We start from the raw sequence: 17366 nt of genomic DNA on the forward strand, positions 1-17366 counted from the left end.
TGGTGTAATAGTATGAGAAGTACAATTTCTTCTTCCAATTATTATTATTTAGCAGCAGCTGTAGTAGTAGTTGTTGTTGTAGTAGTATGACTACTAGTAGTAGTACTAGTATTAGTAGTATTAGTAGTAGTAGTAGTAGTAGTAGTAGTAGTAGTAGTAGTATTAGTAGTACTAGTATTAGCAGCAGCAGCAGTGGATGAAGTAGAAATCACAGTAGTCAGTGTCATCGGTATTATTGAAGTCGTTCCTCCAACCTGCAGAGGGCGCTCAACACGTCACCGTCACTCTCATCACTTCCGCTTTGAAAACAAAATGGGTGGCGCCAAAGCTCAACAACAAAGCGGCAGTTTGCGTCAACGGTCAGAGACACTTCGCTTTTAATGTGTATTAATGTTTCTCTGTGTTTATTAACGTTTCTGGATCTTCTGGTCGCTTCTTCGTGTTTCTTTCAGTCTCAGTTTGTCTCGATCAGTTTCTTTAAATCACTTCGGGATTAAATTCAAGTTTAATTCAAACTCTTGAATGTTTATATCATCAGGCGATTCCTGATGACGTCATGGCGACTAAGACTGAACAACTTCTGATTGTTGTGTCTATTCTGGAAGGTGAGAAACAACACAACATACACAACATACACAGCACAACCAACACACAACATACACAGGGAGGGATCCCTCTTCACACGTGGACAGAAAGGACCAACAGTTCATTTACAGTGTAAACACTCGTGATGACAGCTGTCTAGGTGGATTGTAAACATGTAAACAAACAGATCCTGATCCTCACAAAGTGAAGCAGGAGGTTTTATTGAGTGATGGTGATTTACTAACCGGTCTGTGGGGGATGTGATTCAGACTGATGGTGTCTCTCTTGTCTTCAGGTCGTCACTTCCCGAAGACTCCTCGTCTTAGCCTTGTGGTTCAGGCGAGCTTTGATGGAGAGCAGCTCGCCACAGACCCGGTGGAGCACAGGGAGAAGCCGCAGTTCAGCACCGAGCTGGCGTGGGAGCTGGACCGCAGGACGCTGCACCAACACAGGTCCGCACCGACCGCACGTTACTGTAACAACATTACAAACTGACATACTTCATGAAGACACAGTGTAACGTTGTGATGTTCCCACAGACTTCAGAAAACTCCCATCAAGCTTCAGTGTTTCACTGTCGACTCCGTCAGCAAGACAAGAGAGGGCGTCGGCTACATCGTCCTGGACCTGCGCTCGGTTCAGGAGGTCAAACAGGTGAATGTCTCCTCCTCCGTCTGTCTCAGGAGGTCGTCCTGCTGCCATGTGACATACCATGAGTCTGTGTTTGTGTCTCAGGAGCCTCGCTGGTATCCACTGCTGTCCAGTAAATACGCCAAGCAGAGGCCAGCGCTCCTCCTCGCCGTGCTGCTGGAGCACGACGCCAAGTCCTCAGAGCCGTCTCCTGATAGGTTCAAAGCCAGGAAGGCCCCGCCCCGACAAGGTCATTACTGTTAATTCTGCTGTTTGCATCAGTTTGAGTTTTTGTTTTCTCTTGTACGTTACTCATGTATAATATATTAGTTATTTCGGCAGTTGTCTGATATTTAGCAGCATTACACAAAAACTTCTGGACAGATTAACACAACACTTTGTGGAATGTTGTGGCCCAGGGAGGATTTTTTGACGTCTTCAGAATTTTCCAAAGAATAATTCATCGATCTTGGTGAAAAGTTTTCAATCAATGTTTTATGAGATGTTGTCTCCTCCCACTCGTTCTGCTCCAGGTTCTCCTGCAGCAGCTGAGCTGCTTCCAGACAAACTGGAGGCTGAGCTGATCTCAGACCAGGGTTTCCACCAGGTCGGACCCGCAGGTCACTGCAGCGACATGTTCGTCCTGTCCGTCACCGTGGCCTTCGCCACTAAACTGGAACAGGTAAACACAGAGGACACGAGTTTGTCCTGTTAAAACTTTAGGTTGATCAATACGCAGTTGATCAATGGCAGTTGTGTTAAATCAAAAATATTAATCTAATAATAATAAGTTTTAATTAGAAATATTTTCTGCCTGAAGCTTCTCAAATTTGTATCAGATTTTGACTTTTGATCAGACACAAATCTTTCTGAAGCGATCACAGGAAAACTGTAACAGACATTTGTAATATTTTCACTTTCACCTGAGAAAAGCTGATTTACATTTAGTTTACAACATAAAACTTTAAAAATGAATTAATAATAAACCACCGTCTTCAAGTGACAGCTGTGTTGTTCCCTGTAGTTGATCCCCAGCACGATGAAACTTTCAGCAGGGGGGTCAGAGTTCTTCTTCTACTACTCTTTACTGGGCAACGACATCACCAGCGAGCCGTTCCACAACCTGCTGAGCCCCGACTTCGAGCCGGAGCGCGCCTCAGTGCGCATCCGCAGCAGCAAACAGGTCCTTCAGACCTTCCTGTCCCAGCAGCCCAGTTTACAGGTGAGAGACAAAGTGTCTGACAGATGACTCCTCACCACATGTTACCGGTCACGCATCATGTCTCATCATGTCTCATCATGTCCTCGTCCCTCCTCAGATCCACCTGTGCTGTGGGAATCACTCTCTGGGCAGCACCGACGTGTCTCTCTCAGCTCTGGCTGCAGTTTCTGTGGACCTGGAGAACAAGGGAGCGACGATGGAGGGAGCGTTTGTGCTCAAACCTCCGAAACGCATCAAAGAGACACTGCCTGCACTTCCTGCCGACCTGCAGCCGACCGTGGGCGTGGCCGTTACTCTGAGGAGAGAGGAGGCGACACCACAGGTACAAAGTTTCTGCATCGTCAACCTCTGGTTTCAGTTTTTTATGTCCCTTTTCCCCGTTTTTTGCAGCTTTACATTAAAATCACACGTTTGGTACAAAAACAATACTGAACAGTTTTTTCTGTGCTTCCTCCAGACTTTAGGAAATAAAGAAGGAAGTGGAGCTCGGACAAAGTTCATCCCTCCTCCCTCAGTTCCTCCTGTTGAACAGAGACCTCGAAGCTCCTCTCCAGTCAGAAAACCTCCCGACTCTCCTCCCCCCGGCCCTCCTCTTCCTCCTGCTTCCTCCCATACAGAGAGCGAGGCGGAGAGTCTGCTGGTGGAGCTTCAACGAGGCAGAGAACAGACGAGAGCGACCGGTGAAGCTCAACACACCATTCCATTTGACATACAAGACGTCAGGTCCCACCCGGTTCAACCTGTTGACATTGTGCTTGTTCCCGTGTCCAGCTGCAGATGCAGATGTTCCCGTGCAGCTGCAGAGTCGGACCGAAGCCACAGCCGAGGGCGGAGCCTCGTCTGTCAGCGTGTCTGCTCCCAAAGTGTCCATCCCCTCCTCCGCCCATCACTACTGCTTCTCTCTGGACCTGCAAAGCCTGAGAGGCCTCAGCCTCATTCACCCCATCGCTGCTACGCTCAGGTGAAACCTCACGAGCTGTCTTTATGTCTGAGGAGGATTTAAAGTGTTTTATTATCAAAACTAATAAAAAAAGGGAAAAACCATCTTAGTTCACAAAAGCCCTTCAAACAGAGTCTGTGATGAGACGTCACTGGTCTTTTTACAGGTTGAACTCCCAGTAACACACCACAGATAGTAGACGTCTGTCACGTTGTCGTGTGATGATTGTTTTGTTTCAGATACTCGTATCAGTTCTTCGGCAGCGCAGCTCCCATAATGACCAGCCCCCCTGTGGAGCTGCAGAGGAACATGGAGGTGTCGCTGCCTCAGTCTTACTGCGCCTTCGACTTTGCTGCTTTACCGCAGCAGCTGGAGGACACGTTTCTCAGGTAGGAACAGGTTTACCTCAACGTACTCAGAGTATGAGCTGTGGACAATGATGAGGAGGGGGGGGTAAAAACATGGCTGCCTCCGTAGAGAGGAGCTGCACCTGATGTAAATATAAAGTATTTCAATATAAAGTATTTATACATAAAGGCCCATTCTAGGGTAAAGAAAAATATGATTCATCCAATTTAGATGATTACACATGAGTGATAATATCACTTAGATTATTTTATATTCAGTTTCTGCGAATAGATCCTTTCACCTAAATCTGTCACTGGACCTTCAACCCGAGTGAAAACCTCCTCACTGTTTGCCATGTTATTTTTTGACCAGCAGGTGGTGCTACAGGGCTATGTTGTTGATGTGTGTCCTGCAGTCTGGTTCAGTGTGTGTGTCTGTGTGTGTGTGTGTGTGTGTGTGTGTGTGTTCTGCAGAGTTCCTCTGGTGGTGGAGCTTTGGCACAAGGACCCGTCCAGCAGAGACCAGCTGATTGGACAAGCCTCCGTCCAGCTGTCCCACCTGCTGAGCTCTGACAGGAGCAGACTCCAGACGACGACTGGAGATCAGAGCTGGAGACAAACTCACCAGGACCGAGTCCCTGTGGTGAAAACACACCGGTAACAAACCACACTACACAACACTGACCGTAATGTGGTGGTTCTCGTCTGTTTAACTTCTGTTTCCCCCCCCCCCTCAGGCCCTCGGAGAAGGTGGCAGAGTTGAGCTACCTGGCGACTCTTGAAGACCTGGGACTGGTCAAAGCCAGAGAGGTCATCGTGTCCGACTCCTCTCAGGTGACACAGCCGTGTGTGAATGTCCACGTGAAATCAACTGAGGTCTAATTATTACCCAGAGTTACCTGCAGGGGTCAGCAGCGTCAACAGTGTCGTCCATCTTTGTTTTCGTTTGTTGTTTTTATCGTCCAGTTGAGCTCCAGAAATAACATTTTCATTTCCTTGTGTACGGTCACTTTGACGCCCTCAATGGCATCATCACAGTTTTATAGTCTAATGTCTGTTTTATCGCCACTTGCTGGTCTGGAGTGGAACAGCTTATCGTTCCCGTGGGTTTTTCTTACATCAGCAGTTTTCAAAATGTCTTTATGGATTTTTTTATCTTAAATGTAAGATGAGAAGTTTGTTAAATCATGTTCAGAGGTTTTTACTCTGTTCTCTCAGATTGAAGCCCCGACACGACCACCCTCCCACCCTGCAGCCCCCAGCCTGCCCCACGCCCCGCAGGGCCCCACGGCCCCCACGGCCCCCACGGCCCCCAGAGACACCCTGGAGTACCGCACGGCCCTGGAGCTGGAGCTGTGGAAGGAGGAGCAGGAGGATCTGTTCGATGATCAGGTAAAAACAGCTGTTATCACACTGACAGGTTCTCATCACGACAAACATGAACATTATTTACCACATCTTCTCTGCAACAGGAAACAAGTTTATAGAAAATGTTGTTCTGACTCTGAAAGACAAAGTTTTACGTTGAGCTCTCAAAACGTGACTGAAGTTAATCAGATGTTTGACGATTCTTCTCCTTCATGCTGATGTTTTCATGTTCTGTTGCATTAAATGTGATTACAAGTGTTAATATATGTTTTCAGTTGAAGAAGAAGGAGCTGAGCCACATGCAGGCGCTGGCAGAGGAGTGGAGGAGGAGGGACAGAGAGAGAGAAGCTCTGGTCAAGAAGAAGGTGAAGAGAGTCAATGCCTCAACTCAACATCCGTCAGACTGAAGTGACTGTAATGACTCTACTCGTCTGTCTCCTCTCTCCGTCTGTAGGAGGTGGAGTTTAATCTGCTGGAGGAGCAGCTCCAGAAAACTCTGTGTGATTTGGAGAAAAGAGAGAAACAGTTGTCGGAGGCCGAACTCCAGGTCGGTGTTCATCTTTATTCAGTTCATGGTTTCACTCTGCAGCAGAGCTGTCGAACAAGAGATGTGAAACCTCATGAGCGTTTTCCTGTAGAATCAACAGTGTTTCATACGTTGAGCTTGTCTGTGTGTCCAGACTCAGCGGCTGCAGAGGGACCTGCGAGCGGAACACGAGCTGACCCAGAGGGAGCTGCAGGAGAGCGGCCGGAGGCTGCAGCAGGACTGTGACCACCGGGTGGCGCTGGAGCGAGACAAAGTGCGGCTGATGGAGGAGGAGAGAGGGCGGCTGCTGCAGCAGGTGGAGGAGGAGGAGACTCACAACCCGCTCTGTGTTTCAGAGTCGATTCACAAATAATAACTTCTTCTACTCGTCTGTTTGTGTTGAGCAGATTTCAGATGCTGAGGCTCGGTACAAACAGCTGGAGAAAGAATCCCAGCTCTACAGAGAACAACAGAACATGAGGCCTGAGTTCAGGCTCCAGTCAGACGTCAACCTGCTGACGCTCGAGAAGGTGATTGACACCTGTCGTTACTACCAGGATGATTCATTACACAGATCTATGGAAGATTGTTCAGTCGGGAGGAACAACAGCTGAGAAGTGGAAACGAGGAAGGAAACTTTCTTAGTCTGATTATAATCTGTTAAATTCTCTTTTTTCGTATTTTCAAATACAGTTTAAAATTTCATTCATTTGTTGATTTATAAATTCACTAATGTATTTTTATATGATGAATACTTGTGATTTTTTAAATTATCTTAAACCTATTTACATTGTTCTTTGTACTTTTAAATCATTTAATGTTGAAGAAACTATTTTACTGATGAAAAATTGTGATCGCAATATAAAATTTCCTATTTTAACCAGGACATGTTGACTGATTAATAATAATAATAAAAATAATAATCTTTTTTGTTGTGGGTGTTAAGGTGGAACTGGAGAGGAAGCTGGAGTCCACCACCAAGTCCAAGCTTCACTACAAGCAGCAGTGGGGTCGCGCCTTGAAAGAACTGGCCCGGTTCAAACAGGTACTGTTGATTCAGAGCCTTCACTGTCAATACTGTGTTCGTGCAAAGTTTATCGTTTATCGGCCGTAAAAACCCAAAGAAATGAGGGAAAGAAACAAACAGAAGGAAGTTTGATGTCTGAGTTTCCTTGACTCCATCACAGAGGATGTTTCTCCTTTGGCGGGAGAATCACTGATGCACAGTTTAAATGTTCATGAGCCGTCGCAGCACAGAAACAAGACGAAGACATGAACAAAAGTCCAAACGTTCAGAAACAAGACGACTCTGACGACAATCAAACCAGATCCAGACGCCGCGGCCGCGGAAGCTGAGGCTCGTCTGTCCCGTCAGTTCTCGTTTTTCACTGCAGATGATCTTAGTTTTTCTGCGTCGGGACGCTGCAGGTTTTTAATCTGCTGCTGGAGACAAGCTGACAGTGTTAGGACATTTAGCAGCTCTGTTTAAAGACACGGAGCGAGCGGAGGAAACTGAGCTCAGCGCCGCCGCCATCAGTCAGCTGATTATCACAGCGTGACTGTGGGAGCGGCAGAGCACAAGCACAGCGTCTGACGTGTGTGTGAAGGCAAGAAGGAGCCGTACTACAGGAAATTATTAAGATGTGCAAAGTTATCAAAAGTAAAAATACCCATAAAGAAGAGTAACTTCTATATAGAGTCTGATTTATCACAACTCAGTGTGAACGCTGTTTCAAATCGAACTCTCAGTGAACCTAAGTTATTTAGAAGATATATGATTGACAGCTGAGACTGACTCCCGATTGGCCGAGCACTAAATCTGATGCTCCCACGTTTCCACCTCCCATCGCTGCACAGACTCTAAATGACGACTCTGGCACAAGATGGCAGCGCCTGTGTCAGAGATATCTTCATCTTGGATAGTGGGAGGAAGTGGAGACTCCTTCATGGTTTGAATGGTGACCAGTAAACACTGACCACGTTAGACTCTCGTCTCCGTTCCACCTTTAACAAGAGGTGTGTGTGTGTGTGTGTGTGTGTGTGTGTGTGTGTGTGTGTGTGTGTGTGTGTGTGTGTGTGTGTGTGTGTGTGTGTGTGTGTGTGTGTGTGTGTGTGTGTGTGTGTGTGTGAGAGAAGGAGTAAAAAAAAAGACAGAGGTGTGTTTTTACATAAGAGCCAAATATTTATCTGAGGTGAAGTAGACAATGAAATGTGTGAGAGCCTCACAGACACACACTCACACACTCACAGACACACACACACATACAGACAGACACACACGCAGACACACACACGCAGGGCACTAAGTGGGGCTTTAGTCGGACTATGACTAATGTAAACACACACACAGACTTTATCTGACAAACTAATAACTGTTACTGACATTAACCAGCTGGAAAACAGGACGGACCCCCCCTCTCTCTCTCCCTTTACTTCAGTCTCGATCTCTGTCTTTACTTCTTGTTTGACATTTATTTTTTATCCTTTTCCCTCTTCCTCTCTTTCTTTACCTCCTTTTCTCTTGATCTCATTATTTTCCGTTGTTACATTTCATCTCTCATCTTCCTTCTTTTATTTCCTTCCTCTCCCTCTTCCTTTCTTTAATTGTCTCTCACTCTATTGTATTATGTTATTTCATTTAATTTCCTCTGTCACTTCCTCCTTTTTATCCTTTCTTTTCTTTCCCCCTGATCTCTCTCTCTCTCCCTCCGCCTCACCCCCCCCTCCCCTCCCTCTAAGTGCCACATCATTGTAAAGAAAACACGGTGTGATTTATGCGGCTCTAAGGGGGTTTGGCGCTGAGTGTCACCCCTCGCCTATTAATCATCCCTGGGATTGCGTTGAGCAACAAGCTAGCCAGGCGCTAACCATGCAGACGTCACACTCTCGCTTTTTATAAAACATCAGGCCTGTGTTTACACGACCATCCGTCTTGGTCCTCGGCGGTTTGTAAAGCCGGGGCTTGTTTGGTTTTTCTCGGCCTCTCCTCGCCTATTCATTCTCTCCTCTCAGCGCTTCGCATGGCGTGCTGTTTAGCTCAAGTCGGATCATAAAAATTCTTGTCGGAGGAATAATGTGCTTTTCAACCCAGGAGGCGCGGGGGGGGCCACAGAGGCAGAGCAGGAATGAATATCCAGGCAGCGGTGAGGTATTAGATCAGAGAGTTTTTAAATCCAAAATATTGGGACAAGGAGCTTGGGTTTGTCTTTTCAGAGCAAAAATATTGGAACAAAGATTAAAGCAGCAGCTAAACCAGGTTTTTAAAGCTCGAGTAAAAGATCATAAGGTTTTAGAAAGAATCACAGAAGTTACATCTGAGAAGCCGACAGCAACAAGGGCCTCAAAACAAACTCCTACTTTTCTAATCCGAAAATAATTCAGCTGATGTGGTCGGGCATAGATATATAAAATATATATATATATATATTATATTATATTATATAAACCTTGAGCAGTGTTTCTCATTCATTATTTAGAGGTGGCAGCTCATCCTATTGTAATTTGTATATATCTATGTTCAGATATTCGCCACACGCTCACTTGTCCATCGTCCATAAAGTTGTTACAGGCCTCATAGTTTCAGCTGCAGTTGTATCTCACGTGAGAACTTCTCTTTCACCCTTTAGTCTGTGAACCTGTCACTTGGAAGCTGTTGCACGTGAGAGTGACGTTCGTGCACGTGCACATGCACCTCGCTGCTGCCATTGATTGAGTGAATTCTGTGGGAAACGCTGTCCAGACCAGTCTCCACCTGTCGATCATTGTAGTGAAGAGAAACTTTATGGTTCTGTCTGATCTCACGATGACAAGTTGAGCAAAGCTTCTCTGCTCGTTTTGTGCTCTTCAGGTTTCTTTGATAAAGTATTGATGAGTTTGATTCCCAGCTGATTCTTTGTGTTGGGACCAGTTCACTAAGCTTCGGGCTCAGTTCCCTCGGGGGCGGTTCAGACTGAAACCATGATGATGATGAGTGTGTTTGTATAAAACTTTGTGTCAGACAACAGATGCAATGTGTCGTCTGAGGGAATTTGAGTTTAACTGGTCTCCGCGGAGACGCTGACGGTTCCCACTGCTCATTCCTGGAATGTCAGTGAGCCTCAGTAATGACGGCTGCTGGTTCCAGACAGGGGGGGTCACCGAGGTCGAGTGCTGCACTTGACATGAATGTGTTTTCTCCAAGGTTCCAGACGGTCGTTCATTCGATGGGTTTTAGTCCAACGAGACTGAAAAACAACATCGATAAACCAGGAAAGACCGACAGATGTAGTTCACGTAAATATTAGATGTGAAAAGTCGAATCATTTCCCTTCAGTGGGAAACTGTCTCCAACACAAACTTCATATTGAAGGAATCAGCCGGTGGAAGTTTGACTGTTCAGACCACGAACTGTAAATAAAGATGGAGGACGGGGCTTCACTTCCTCCCACTGTACAAACATGAAGCTAAAATATCTACTTTGTTCGAGTGGATTTCACTTTATTTCACTTTATTGTTACTGTGCTCGATTCAGTGTGTTCAGTAGTAGCACTTCAGAACTTTAATCTACTGTAACTATATTTTATTATAACTTTATTACAACAGAACTTCATTTTAACAGTAAGTTATTTACAGGTAGAAGACGTCTCGGGACCTTTAACCTCTTCAGTGTTAATCCTAAGGATTTTTGATTGACGCACTTTAAGACGGAGTCAAGAGTTAAATAAGAATCGAACTATCGTGATGCAGCTGATTTGAGATCAGCGCCTCGTTCCAGCTGTTGAGTGATGGACGTCGTCCTGACTCCACATCAGAGGACTGACAACCTGAACCGTGTTTGTGGACGAAGCAGCAGCAGCGTTTAAAATTCATTCAAACGAGTTGTGTCATTTGAACTTGGTGTGAACTTTGGAATCGGTGGCCGACCTTCACCACATCAGAGCAGAACCACTTGAGAAGCTTCAGGTGTCTGTCGGCTCTTTACAGAAAACAGACCTTTTAAACCCACTTTGATAATTTCCTGTGATTTCAGCTGCTGTGGAGACTCGTTTCTCTCTGGTTTCTAATGCGAGTCCCACTCTGCCTCATTTCCCTTCATGTTTTATCCATCACATCCACAAAAACCCTCGTACGGCGGCGTCAGAAAACCCCCCCCGAACCCCCACCGGCTGCGAGCTGCTCAGAAAACTACATCTGAGCTGAGAAAAGTGTGTCCACATGTGAGCCCGGCACCAAAGTGTTTGTTTGAGCCGTCCTCCCCCGGCTGCTCCGAGCTGCTGACCTCTGAAAGGAGAGACGAGTAATGGAGGAAAGAACGAGGGGAACCCGGGGGAGGAGAAGTCATTGGCTGGTCATCCATCCCAGGAATCAGCCCCTGACTGTTTCAAACCTCCGTCCATCGTGAGCACGTCCTCTCGGGGGGGACGGTCCCTCCGCAGCTCACAGCTTGTCCACAGTTTACCGCCGTGCGGTTGTTTGACTTGGAGTTCCGACGGAGGGATGAGGGTGCTCGTCATCTTTCTGTTCCTCTGCCGGAGCGGCGTGAAGCACAGATCAGGTTTCTGGTGCGATCTGCTGAAAAGAACAGCGTCATTTATTTTTCCACCCTTTGAAAAATATTTAAACAAGCGCAGAAGTTTCCGCGGCCCCTCCGGACGCTCGATGGCATGTTAACGAAATAACCATGAGTTTATTTGAACGTGTTTCCAGTGGTCGGGTCGATCGGACGACTTCCTCCTGACCCACGTTCACGTGAAGACCCATCAACAGTCACATGACCCAGTTCTGTGTTGGCTCTGCTCAGACGGGAGTCCAAACTCAGGTTCATTAAAAGATCAACCTCGTTCCTCCATGTGGTTTCTAACGTGACGACACAGATCTGATGGATCCTTGTATTTTAAATGTGTCGGATCAGTTTTAACAAAGAGACGAGAAGAAGAAACACAAACTCTTGTTGTGTTTGCATCTTTTCAACTGAAGCAGATCCTGAGCCGGTTCTCAGCTGCAGTGACGTGTCAGCCGAGGCTTCTGGGAGATTCATCAGTGTAAAACATCACTTTTAGTAGCTTCCCCCCCCCCCCTCCGCTGCCGCAGCCACCGCCGAGGCCTCAGTATCACCTCGTCCTCTAATTGTTTCAGGACTCGGCCTCAGATTGTCCTTGGCAGCCGGCACTAGAGAAAATGTTTGGCCTGTTTGTTTTTCTTGTAATTAGCCTTAAAACGGCCTGAAATACAGACGGCTAATGGTCCACAGAGAGCAGAGCCTGTGTCAACACAGTGTGTGTCTGTCTGTGTGTGTGTGTGTGTCTGAATGACTGATGTGTTCATGAGAGATTGTGTGTGTTTTCACTTGTTTTTTTTCTGTTACGAGGTGCGGAAATCAGGCATGTGAAAATAGAAGCTTTCCTCTGTGTGTGCGTGTGTGTCTGTGTGTGTGTGTCTGTGTGTGTGTGTGTGTGTGTGTGTGTGTGTGTGTGTGTGTGTGTGTGTGTGTGTGTGTCTGTGTGTGTGTGTGTCTGTGTGTGTGTGTATGTGTGTCTGTGTGTGTGTGTGTGTGTGTGTGTGTCTGTGTGTGTGTGTGTGTCTGTGTGTGTGTGTGTGTGTGTGTGTGTGTGTGTCTGTGTGTGTGTGTGTGTCTGTGTGTTGTGTGTCTGTGTGTGTGTGTGTGTCTGTGTGTGTGTCTGTGTGTGTGTCTGTGTGTGTGTGTGTGTGTGTCTGTGTCTGTGTCTGTGTGTGTGTGTCTGTGTCTGTGTGTGTGTGTCTGTGTGTGTGTGTGTGTGTGTGTGTGTGTGTGTCTGTGTGTCTGTGTCTGTGTGTGTGTGTGTGTGTCTGTGTGTGTGTTCTGTAACGCAGTAATGTGAACATGTTCTCATCCAGAATCAGCCGGTCGTTCTGTTCTGTATCAGAACACAGACAGATTCCAGCCTCACTCTGTTTTCTTTAGTTTTTTAAGGCTGATGATGTCGCTCTGCTGCTTATAGATTAAAGTTTATATGTAAGAACCTGACGTTCATGTATTAATCAGTATTTATTGTCTCTATATAACGAGCATATGAAGACGCTCAGCGACTCTTTATGTGGAGAACAGGCGTCTCATCAGGTTGGTTGAAGCAGGTTCTTTAACCTGCAGCTTTTAATTCATAATCTTTTGATTTATACAAAATTTACTGTGAGAATCATTTAGTTTCTCTGATCATATGGTTTGTTTGATTTATGAACGTGCAGCTGGAGCCAGTGGGCCGAGCCCCGTGTGGTATTATGGGTGATTTTGGAGCAGGAGGTCTGAGCAGCTGAGAGAAATACGACTTAGAGACGTTTTTATGAAGTTTTCTTTCTGTTCCCGTTGTTGCTCTTGGTCTCCGTGTGAATTCTCTTCTCGTGCTGGAGCATTTTTCTCAGGGAGGTTTTTATGAAAATGTGAAACGAGACAAATTTATCACCGAGCTTCACTCAGTCTGTGTAATTAGAAAAAAGAGCCAGCGACTGAACGCTCACACGAGGTCAGAGCTTGTGTTCAGATGTTTTTCAGCGAGTTGGATTTGAACAAAGATACAAGTCGTCAACAACCTCACACAAAAACAAATTCTGTTCTGATTCAACTGCGTCAATCCATTAACTAATAATATAATATAATATATAACCCTAACCCTTCATCCATAAAGTCCAGTTTGAATTGGTCCAGTTTCTCCAGTTTGAGGATTTTTCACTTTTCACACTTTTCTAATCATAAAGTTGGAGCCTGATGATAAACCTGAGACCTGATCCGAAGCTGTGCTGCTTTTTGAAATGTGATTAAAGTTTCTTGAATTTAAAATGTTTCCTGTTTGTTCAGCGCGAGCAGGAAAACGCCATGACGCGTCTGAAGAAGCAGCAGGCGGAGCTGGAGGCCATGAGGCAGCGTTACCTAGCAACCGAGGAGAAGGAGGTGATCCGACAGGACAGACAGGAGCTGGACGACATCAGGAACGAGATCAACAGGTGAGGAGGAGGAGGAGGAGGAGGAGGAGGAGGAGGTCTTGTGGTTTCTGAGAGTGACGTGAACAGGCTTCCATCGTTTTAACAAGACTTTAATAATTGACACATTATTTATTATCATTGTCGTTTCCAGGTTGAAGCAGCAGGAGGACGGATTAGGCCCCGCCTCCTCCCTGTCGGGCCCCGCCCTGAACGAGAGCGCAGACGAGCACCTGAGTCGCCTGTTGGAGGAGAGGGACACTCTGCTGAGGACGGGCGTCTACACCCACGAGGACAGAATCATCACGGAGCTCAACAGACAGATACAGGACGCCATGAGGGAGCGGGGGAACCTCTGACCGCCGCTGGGGCGTCCAATCAGAGGCAGCGTCACCTGAGAGCACAGGTAAACAAACCGCCCAATCAGCAGAACTCTGAACATCCGAGCAGGAAACATGTTCGTTTATCTGAAACTCACAGAAGCTCCTAAAGGAAACATGAATTCAGTTTGTTTCTATCGTTCATAAAACAATAAATCTGTAATAACTCATGATCCAAACAGAAACACGTTGAATTCACCAAAGTGCAAAAGTAAAATCATTCTGCTTCAGGTTCTCAGATTCTGGATGTGACAGTTATAAGAACATTTTTAATATTTCGACCTGTTTCTCTTTAACTGCTTTTCTTAATTCTTTTCATATTTAAAATAAAACATGATTTGTTTAAACTTGAGTTTTAATGTGATTCTGTTTTGACTCATGATCATTTTTCAACAGGTTTTTATTTATTTTCGTGTGAAGAAAAGAAAGTGAAGCTTCTTCAACTCGACGTTACAGATCGTTACAGAAACATGAATCTAAGTAACTTATTTAATCTGAAGCGTCAAAACAACTATTTATGAAATTTATTGAAACTATTTCTCAGCATTTGTGTAGAAAATAATCGAGTGAGATGAAATATGTTAATTTGTGAATTTCATCCATCTCTCTGTTTCCAGATTGATTCATTCATAACTAATGTAAAAGCAAATAAAAAAACAAACTACTCGAGAGCATTGAAACAAAACGTTAACTTTAAATAAATGAATTAAACAATTAAAAATTAAGACTAAATTTTTTTTTCTTTGAATCATTTCAGTTAAATAAAATCAAAACCTTTTTTTTTTCTTGGCACGTTAAGAATTAAAACATTTTTCAAATGCAGCGTTTTCATTTCTCTTCATGTTTCTTTGAGAGGAAACTTTATTTTCATTTTACACTTTATTTTGTTTATTTAACTGAAATATTGAAATATTCAGCTGATAAATATTTGCTACATTCATTTAGTTTCATGAGTTCCACAAAAACTACAAATGAGTTGTTTATTTGAAGTGAAAATGCTGAAATCTTCAGGTTCTAACGTCTCATTCATCGACGTTTATAGTTTTTCATGTTCTTGAACAAAATATAAAATTGAAACAGATGTTTTTTCAGTTTTATTATATTTCATGGACCAAACAATTGAAATATTGATTTATAAACAAATTGAGTGAAGTGAACGTGAGATAAATCAGCTGGAGTCAAATTTACTGGATTATCAAAATAATCAACTTCAAGAAACATTCAAATAACTTTGAGGATTAATATCTGAACGGTTTCTGATTCATATTCTGTGAATCTATTCAAATCTGTGTTTTTGTCTTGTTGATGTTTTTGAAACAAACTTGTTTTGTACTTTTGTCACATCGATGTCAAACCGATTGATTCTCAGTTCCTGGACTCAAACATGAAACATGAACTAAATGATTTCAGAGAAAGTTGAACTGTTTGTTATGTTTGTTCTTTTCATCCTGTTTGTTGATGTTGATGAAAAGTGTTTGTCCGACAGCAGGGGGCGCTGCAGCTTCAGCTCTGACTTAGAAACACTGTGAACTTTAATTTATTATCTTTTATCATCAGAGCAGAGACGACTGTTAATGTGGAATAAATTATTTTATGATAAAATCTGCTGAGTTGTGTCGTTAATATTTGTTTTTATATTTATTTGTTTTAATAAAGTTATTAAAGAACAAAGACACAAAAAAACATTGAATTTATTTACTCGTCCTCGTTCATTTTTGTTTATTGTAAAAGTTTAAATGTTTTTTAGTTTATTGTATTTAAATTAGAATTAAATAAATAATTAAAGCTTTGATTCATTTCTACAGTGAAAGAATTTTAGAATCATTTTTTATAAAAGCACAAAAAACGTCACAAAATAAACAACAATTTAAAGCTGTAAATGTAAATATGATGATTCAAATTTAATAATGAATCTACGAGCATATTAATTTAAGTATTAAATATGTTAATATTTTACTCTGTTATTGGTATTTTTATTGTTATTATTCCACCTCCTTATTTTAAATAACAGAAGTCACAAAGTAAAAATACATGAACATGTTGTATATTCAAACTTTGACTTGTGTTGAAAGTACAGAAGTATTATGATCATTGTGTATTTTATATATTACATGTTAACATTCTCCTTTTCAGAAACATTAAAAATTAAACGATATAAAAAAATGTTACATTAAAAGTATTATAGTTAAAAGTAAAACTTTATAAAGAAACAAAGTGTTTCAGGTGAAAATGTAAAGTGAGAAGAAGAAGCAGCGTGACACATGACACATGACACGTGTTATCACATGTACAACAACATGTTAACACAGATGTTTTGACATGTGGCTCCTCAGTGCTGATGGTGAACAGATGTTTGGAGGAGGAGGAGGAGGAGGAGGAGGAAGATAACGAGAGAGGAGGAGCAAAGAGAAAACACACTTTTATATTCACCTGTGAGGACGACAAGATGAAATTGTTCTGTTAAACTCATCTCATCAGAGACGTCACACATGTAAACACACAAATAACATGTAAACACACAAATAACATGTAAACACACAAATAGCATGTAAACACACAAATAACGTAAACACACAAATAACATGTAAACACACAAATAACATGTAAACACACAAATAGCATGAAAACAGAAAACAAACATGGAAAACTTAATAAAAAGACATTAAATCAAATGTGATTTAAAGAACAGAAATAAACCGATGATTCTTCTTTGAGTTTATTCCAAATATAAAATTCTTCCCTGGAGACATTCTGAAGACGTTAAGTTCACGACCCTAAAAGAAGTGTTTAGTGATGTAGCTGTGACCTTTGACCTTCGGGCACCGGAATCGAACCGTTGATCCGTGAGTCGAGTGTTTGGACCAAAGTTGAAGAAATTCCCTCGAAGCGTTTTCCAGATGTTTCGTTCACAGAAGAAAGAAACAGACGGACGACCTGAGAACATGAAGCATCCGACCACTAGGTGTCACTGTTTGTTTTAATCTGAAAAACACACGCTCACACGCACACACACACACACACACACACACACACACACACACACACACCGGGTCTTGTTAACAACAGTCTTCAGATTTTCTCACAGTGAAACGTTTCCACCTTCAATGTGTTTCCAATTATGAATCTGAAAAAATAAAACGTCTGCAGCTTCGTGTCTAATTGGTTTTGAACACGTGACCTCTGCTTAATATCCTCCCCCACTCGACCCCCGACGGGCATTCCACTTAAAACAAACCATTACGTCCATTAAACAGTGAAACACGAGTTTTCCTGATCCTCGACGCAGACGAATCGCTGACGTCACATTTTCTATACGTTCGTCTTTTCCTTTCTGAAGCTGCAGCGTTTGATCAAAACTCCCACCACGTCCACCAGGGGGCAGAATAACTGAGTCACGTTTATGTGTTTGTGTCCTGAAATCATTTCTACCTTTGCTTAA

General features: G+C 43.6%; 1 protein-coding gene across 1 annotated transcript; it reads left to right on the forward strand.

Moving 5' to 3' along the window:
• The first annotated feature begins 268 nt into the window (after nucleotides 1–268).
• Nucleotides 269–15529, forward strand: LOC118114674 (centrosomal protein of 120 kDa). Its single transcript, XM_035165237.2, has 22 exons — nucleotides 269–359; nucleotides 539–605; nucleotides 881–1037; nucleotides 1125–1239; nucleotides 1321–1465; nucleotides 1749–1897; nucleotides 2240–2437; nucleotides 2535–2759; nucleotides 2895–3117; nucleotides 3209–3398; nucleotides 3617–3766; nucleotides 4199–4381; nucleotides 4462–4558; nucleotides 4943–5116; nucleotides 5368–5457; nucleotides 5547–5639; nucleotides 5773–5934; nucleotides 6026–6148; nucleotides 6565–6663; nucleotides 13426–13571; nucleotides 13702–13953; nucleotides 14324–15529. The coding sequence occupies exons 2-21, from the start codon at nucleotides 557–559 to the stop codon at nucleotides 13904–13906; spliced, it is 2973 nt and encodes a 990-aa protein (XP_035021128.2). The 5' UTR covers nucleotides 269–359; nucleotides 539–556; the 3' UTR covers nucleotides 13907–13953; nucleotides 14324–15529.
• Nucleotides 15530–17366: the final 1837 nt, after the last annotated feature.

This window comes from Hippoglossus stenolepis, chromosome 9 (assembly GCF_022539355.2).
Source record: "Hippoglossus stenolepis isolate QCI-W04-F060 chromosome 9, HSTE1.2, whole genome shotgun sequence".
Taxonomy (NCBI): Eukaryota; Metazoa; Chordata; class Actinopteri; order Pleuronectiformes; family Pleuronectidae; genus Hippoglossus; species Hippoglossus stenolepis.

What these genes read in the sequence shown, in the direction of transcription:
- LOC118114674 (XM_035165237.2), top strand. Translation starts at nt 557, where the DNA reads ATGGCGACTAAGACTGAACAACTTCTGATTGTTGTGTCTATTCTGGAA. An exon ending in TCGCCACTAAACTGGAACAG is followed by an intron (nt 1,898 to 2,239) that starts GTAAACACAGAG and finishes TGTTCCCTGTAG; the next exon opens with TTGATCCCCAGCACGATGAA. An exon ending in AGAACAGACGAGAGCGACCG is followed by an intron (nt 3,118 to 3,208) that starts GTGAAGCTCAAC and finishes TCCCGTGTCCAG; the next exon opens with CTGCAGATGCAGATGTTCCC.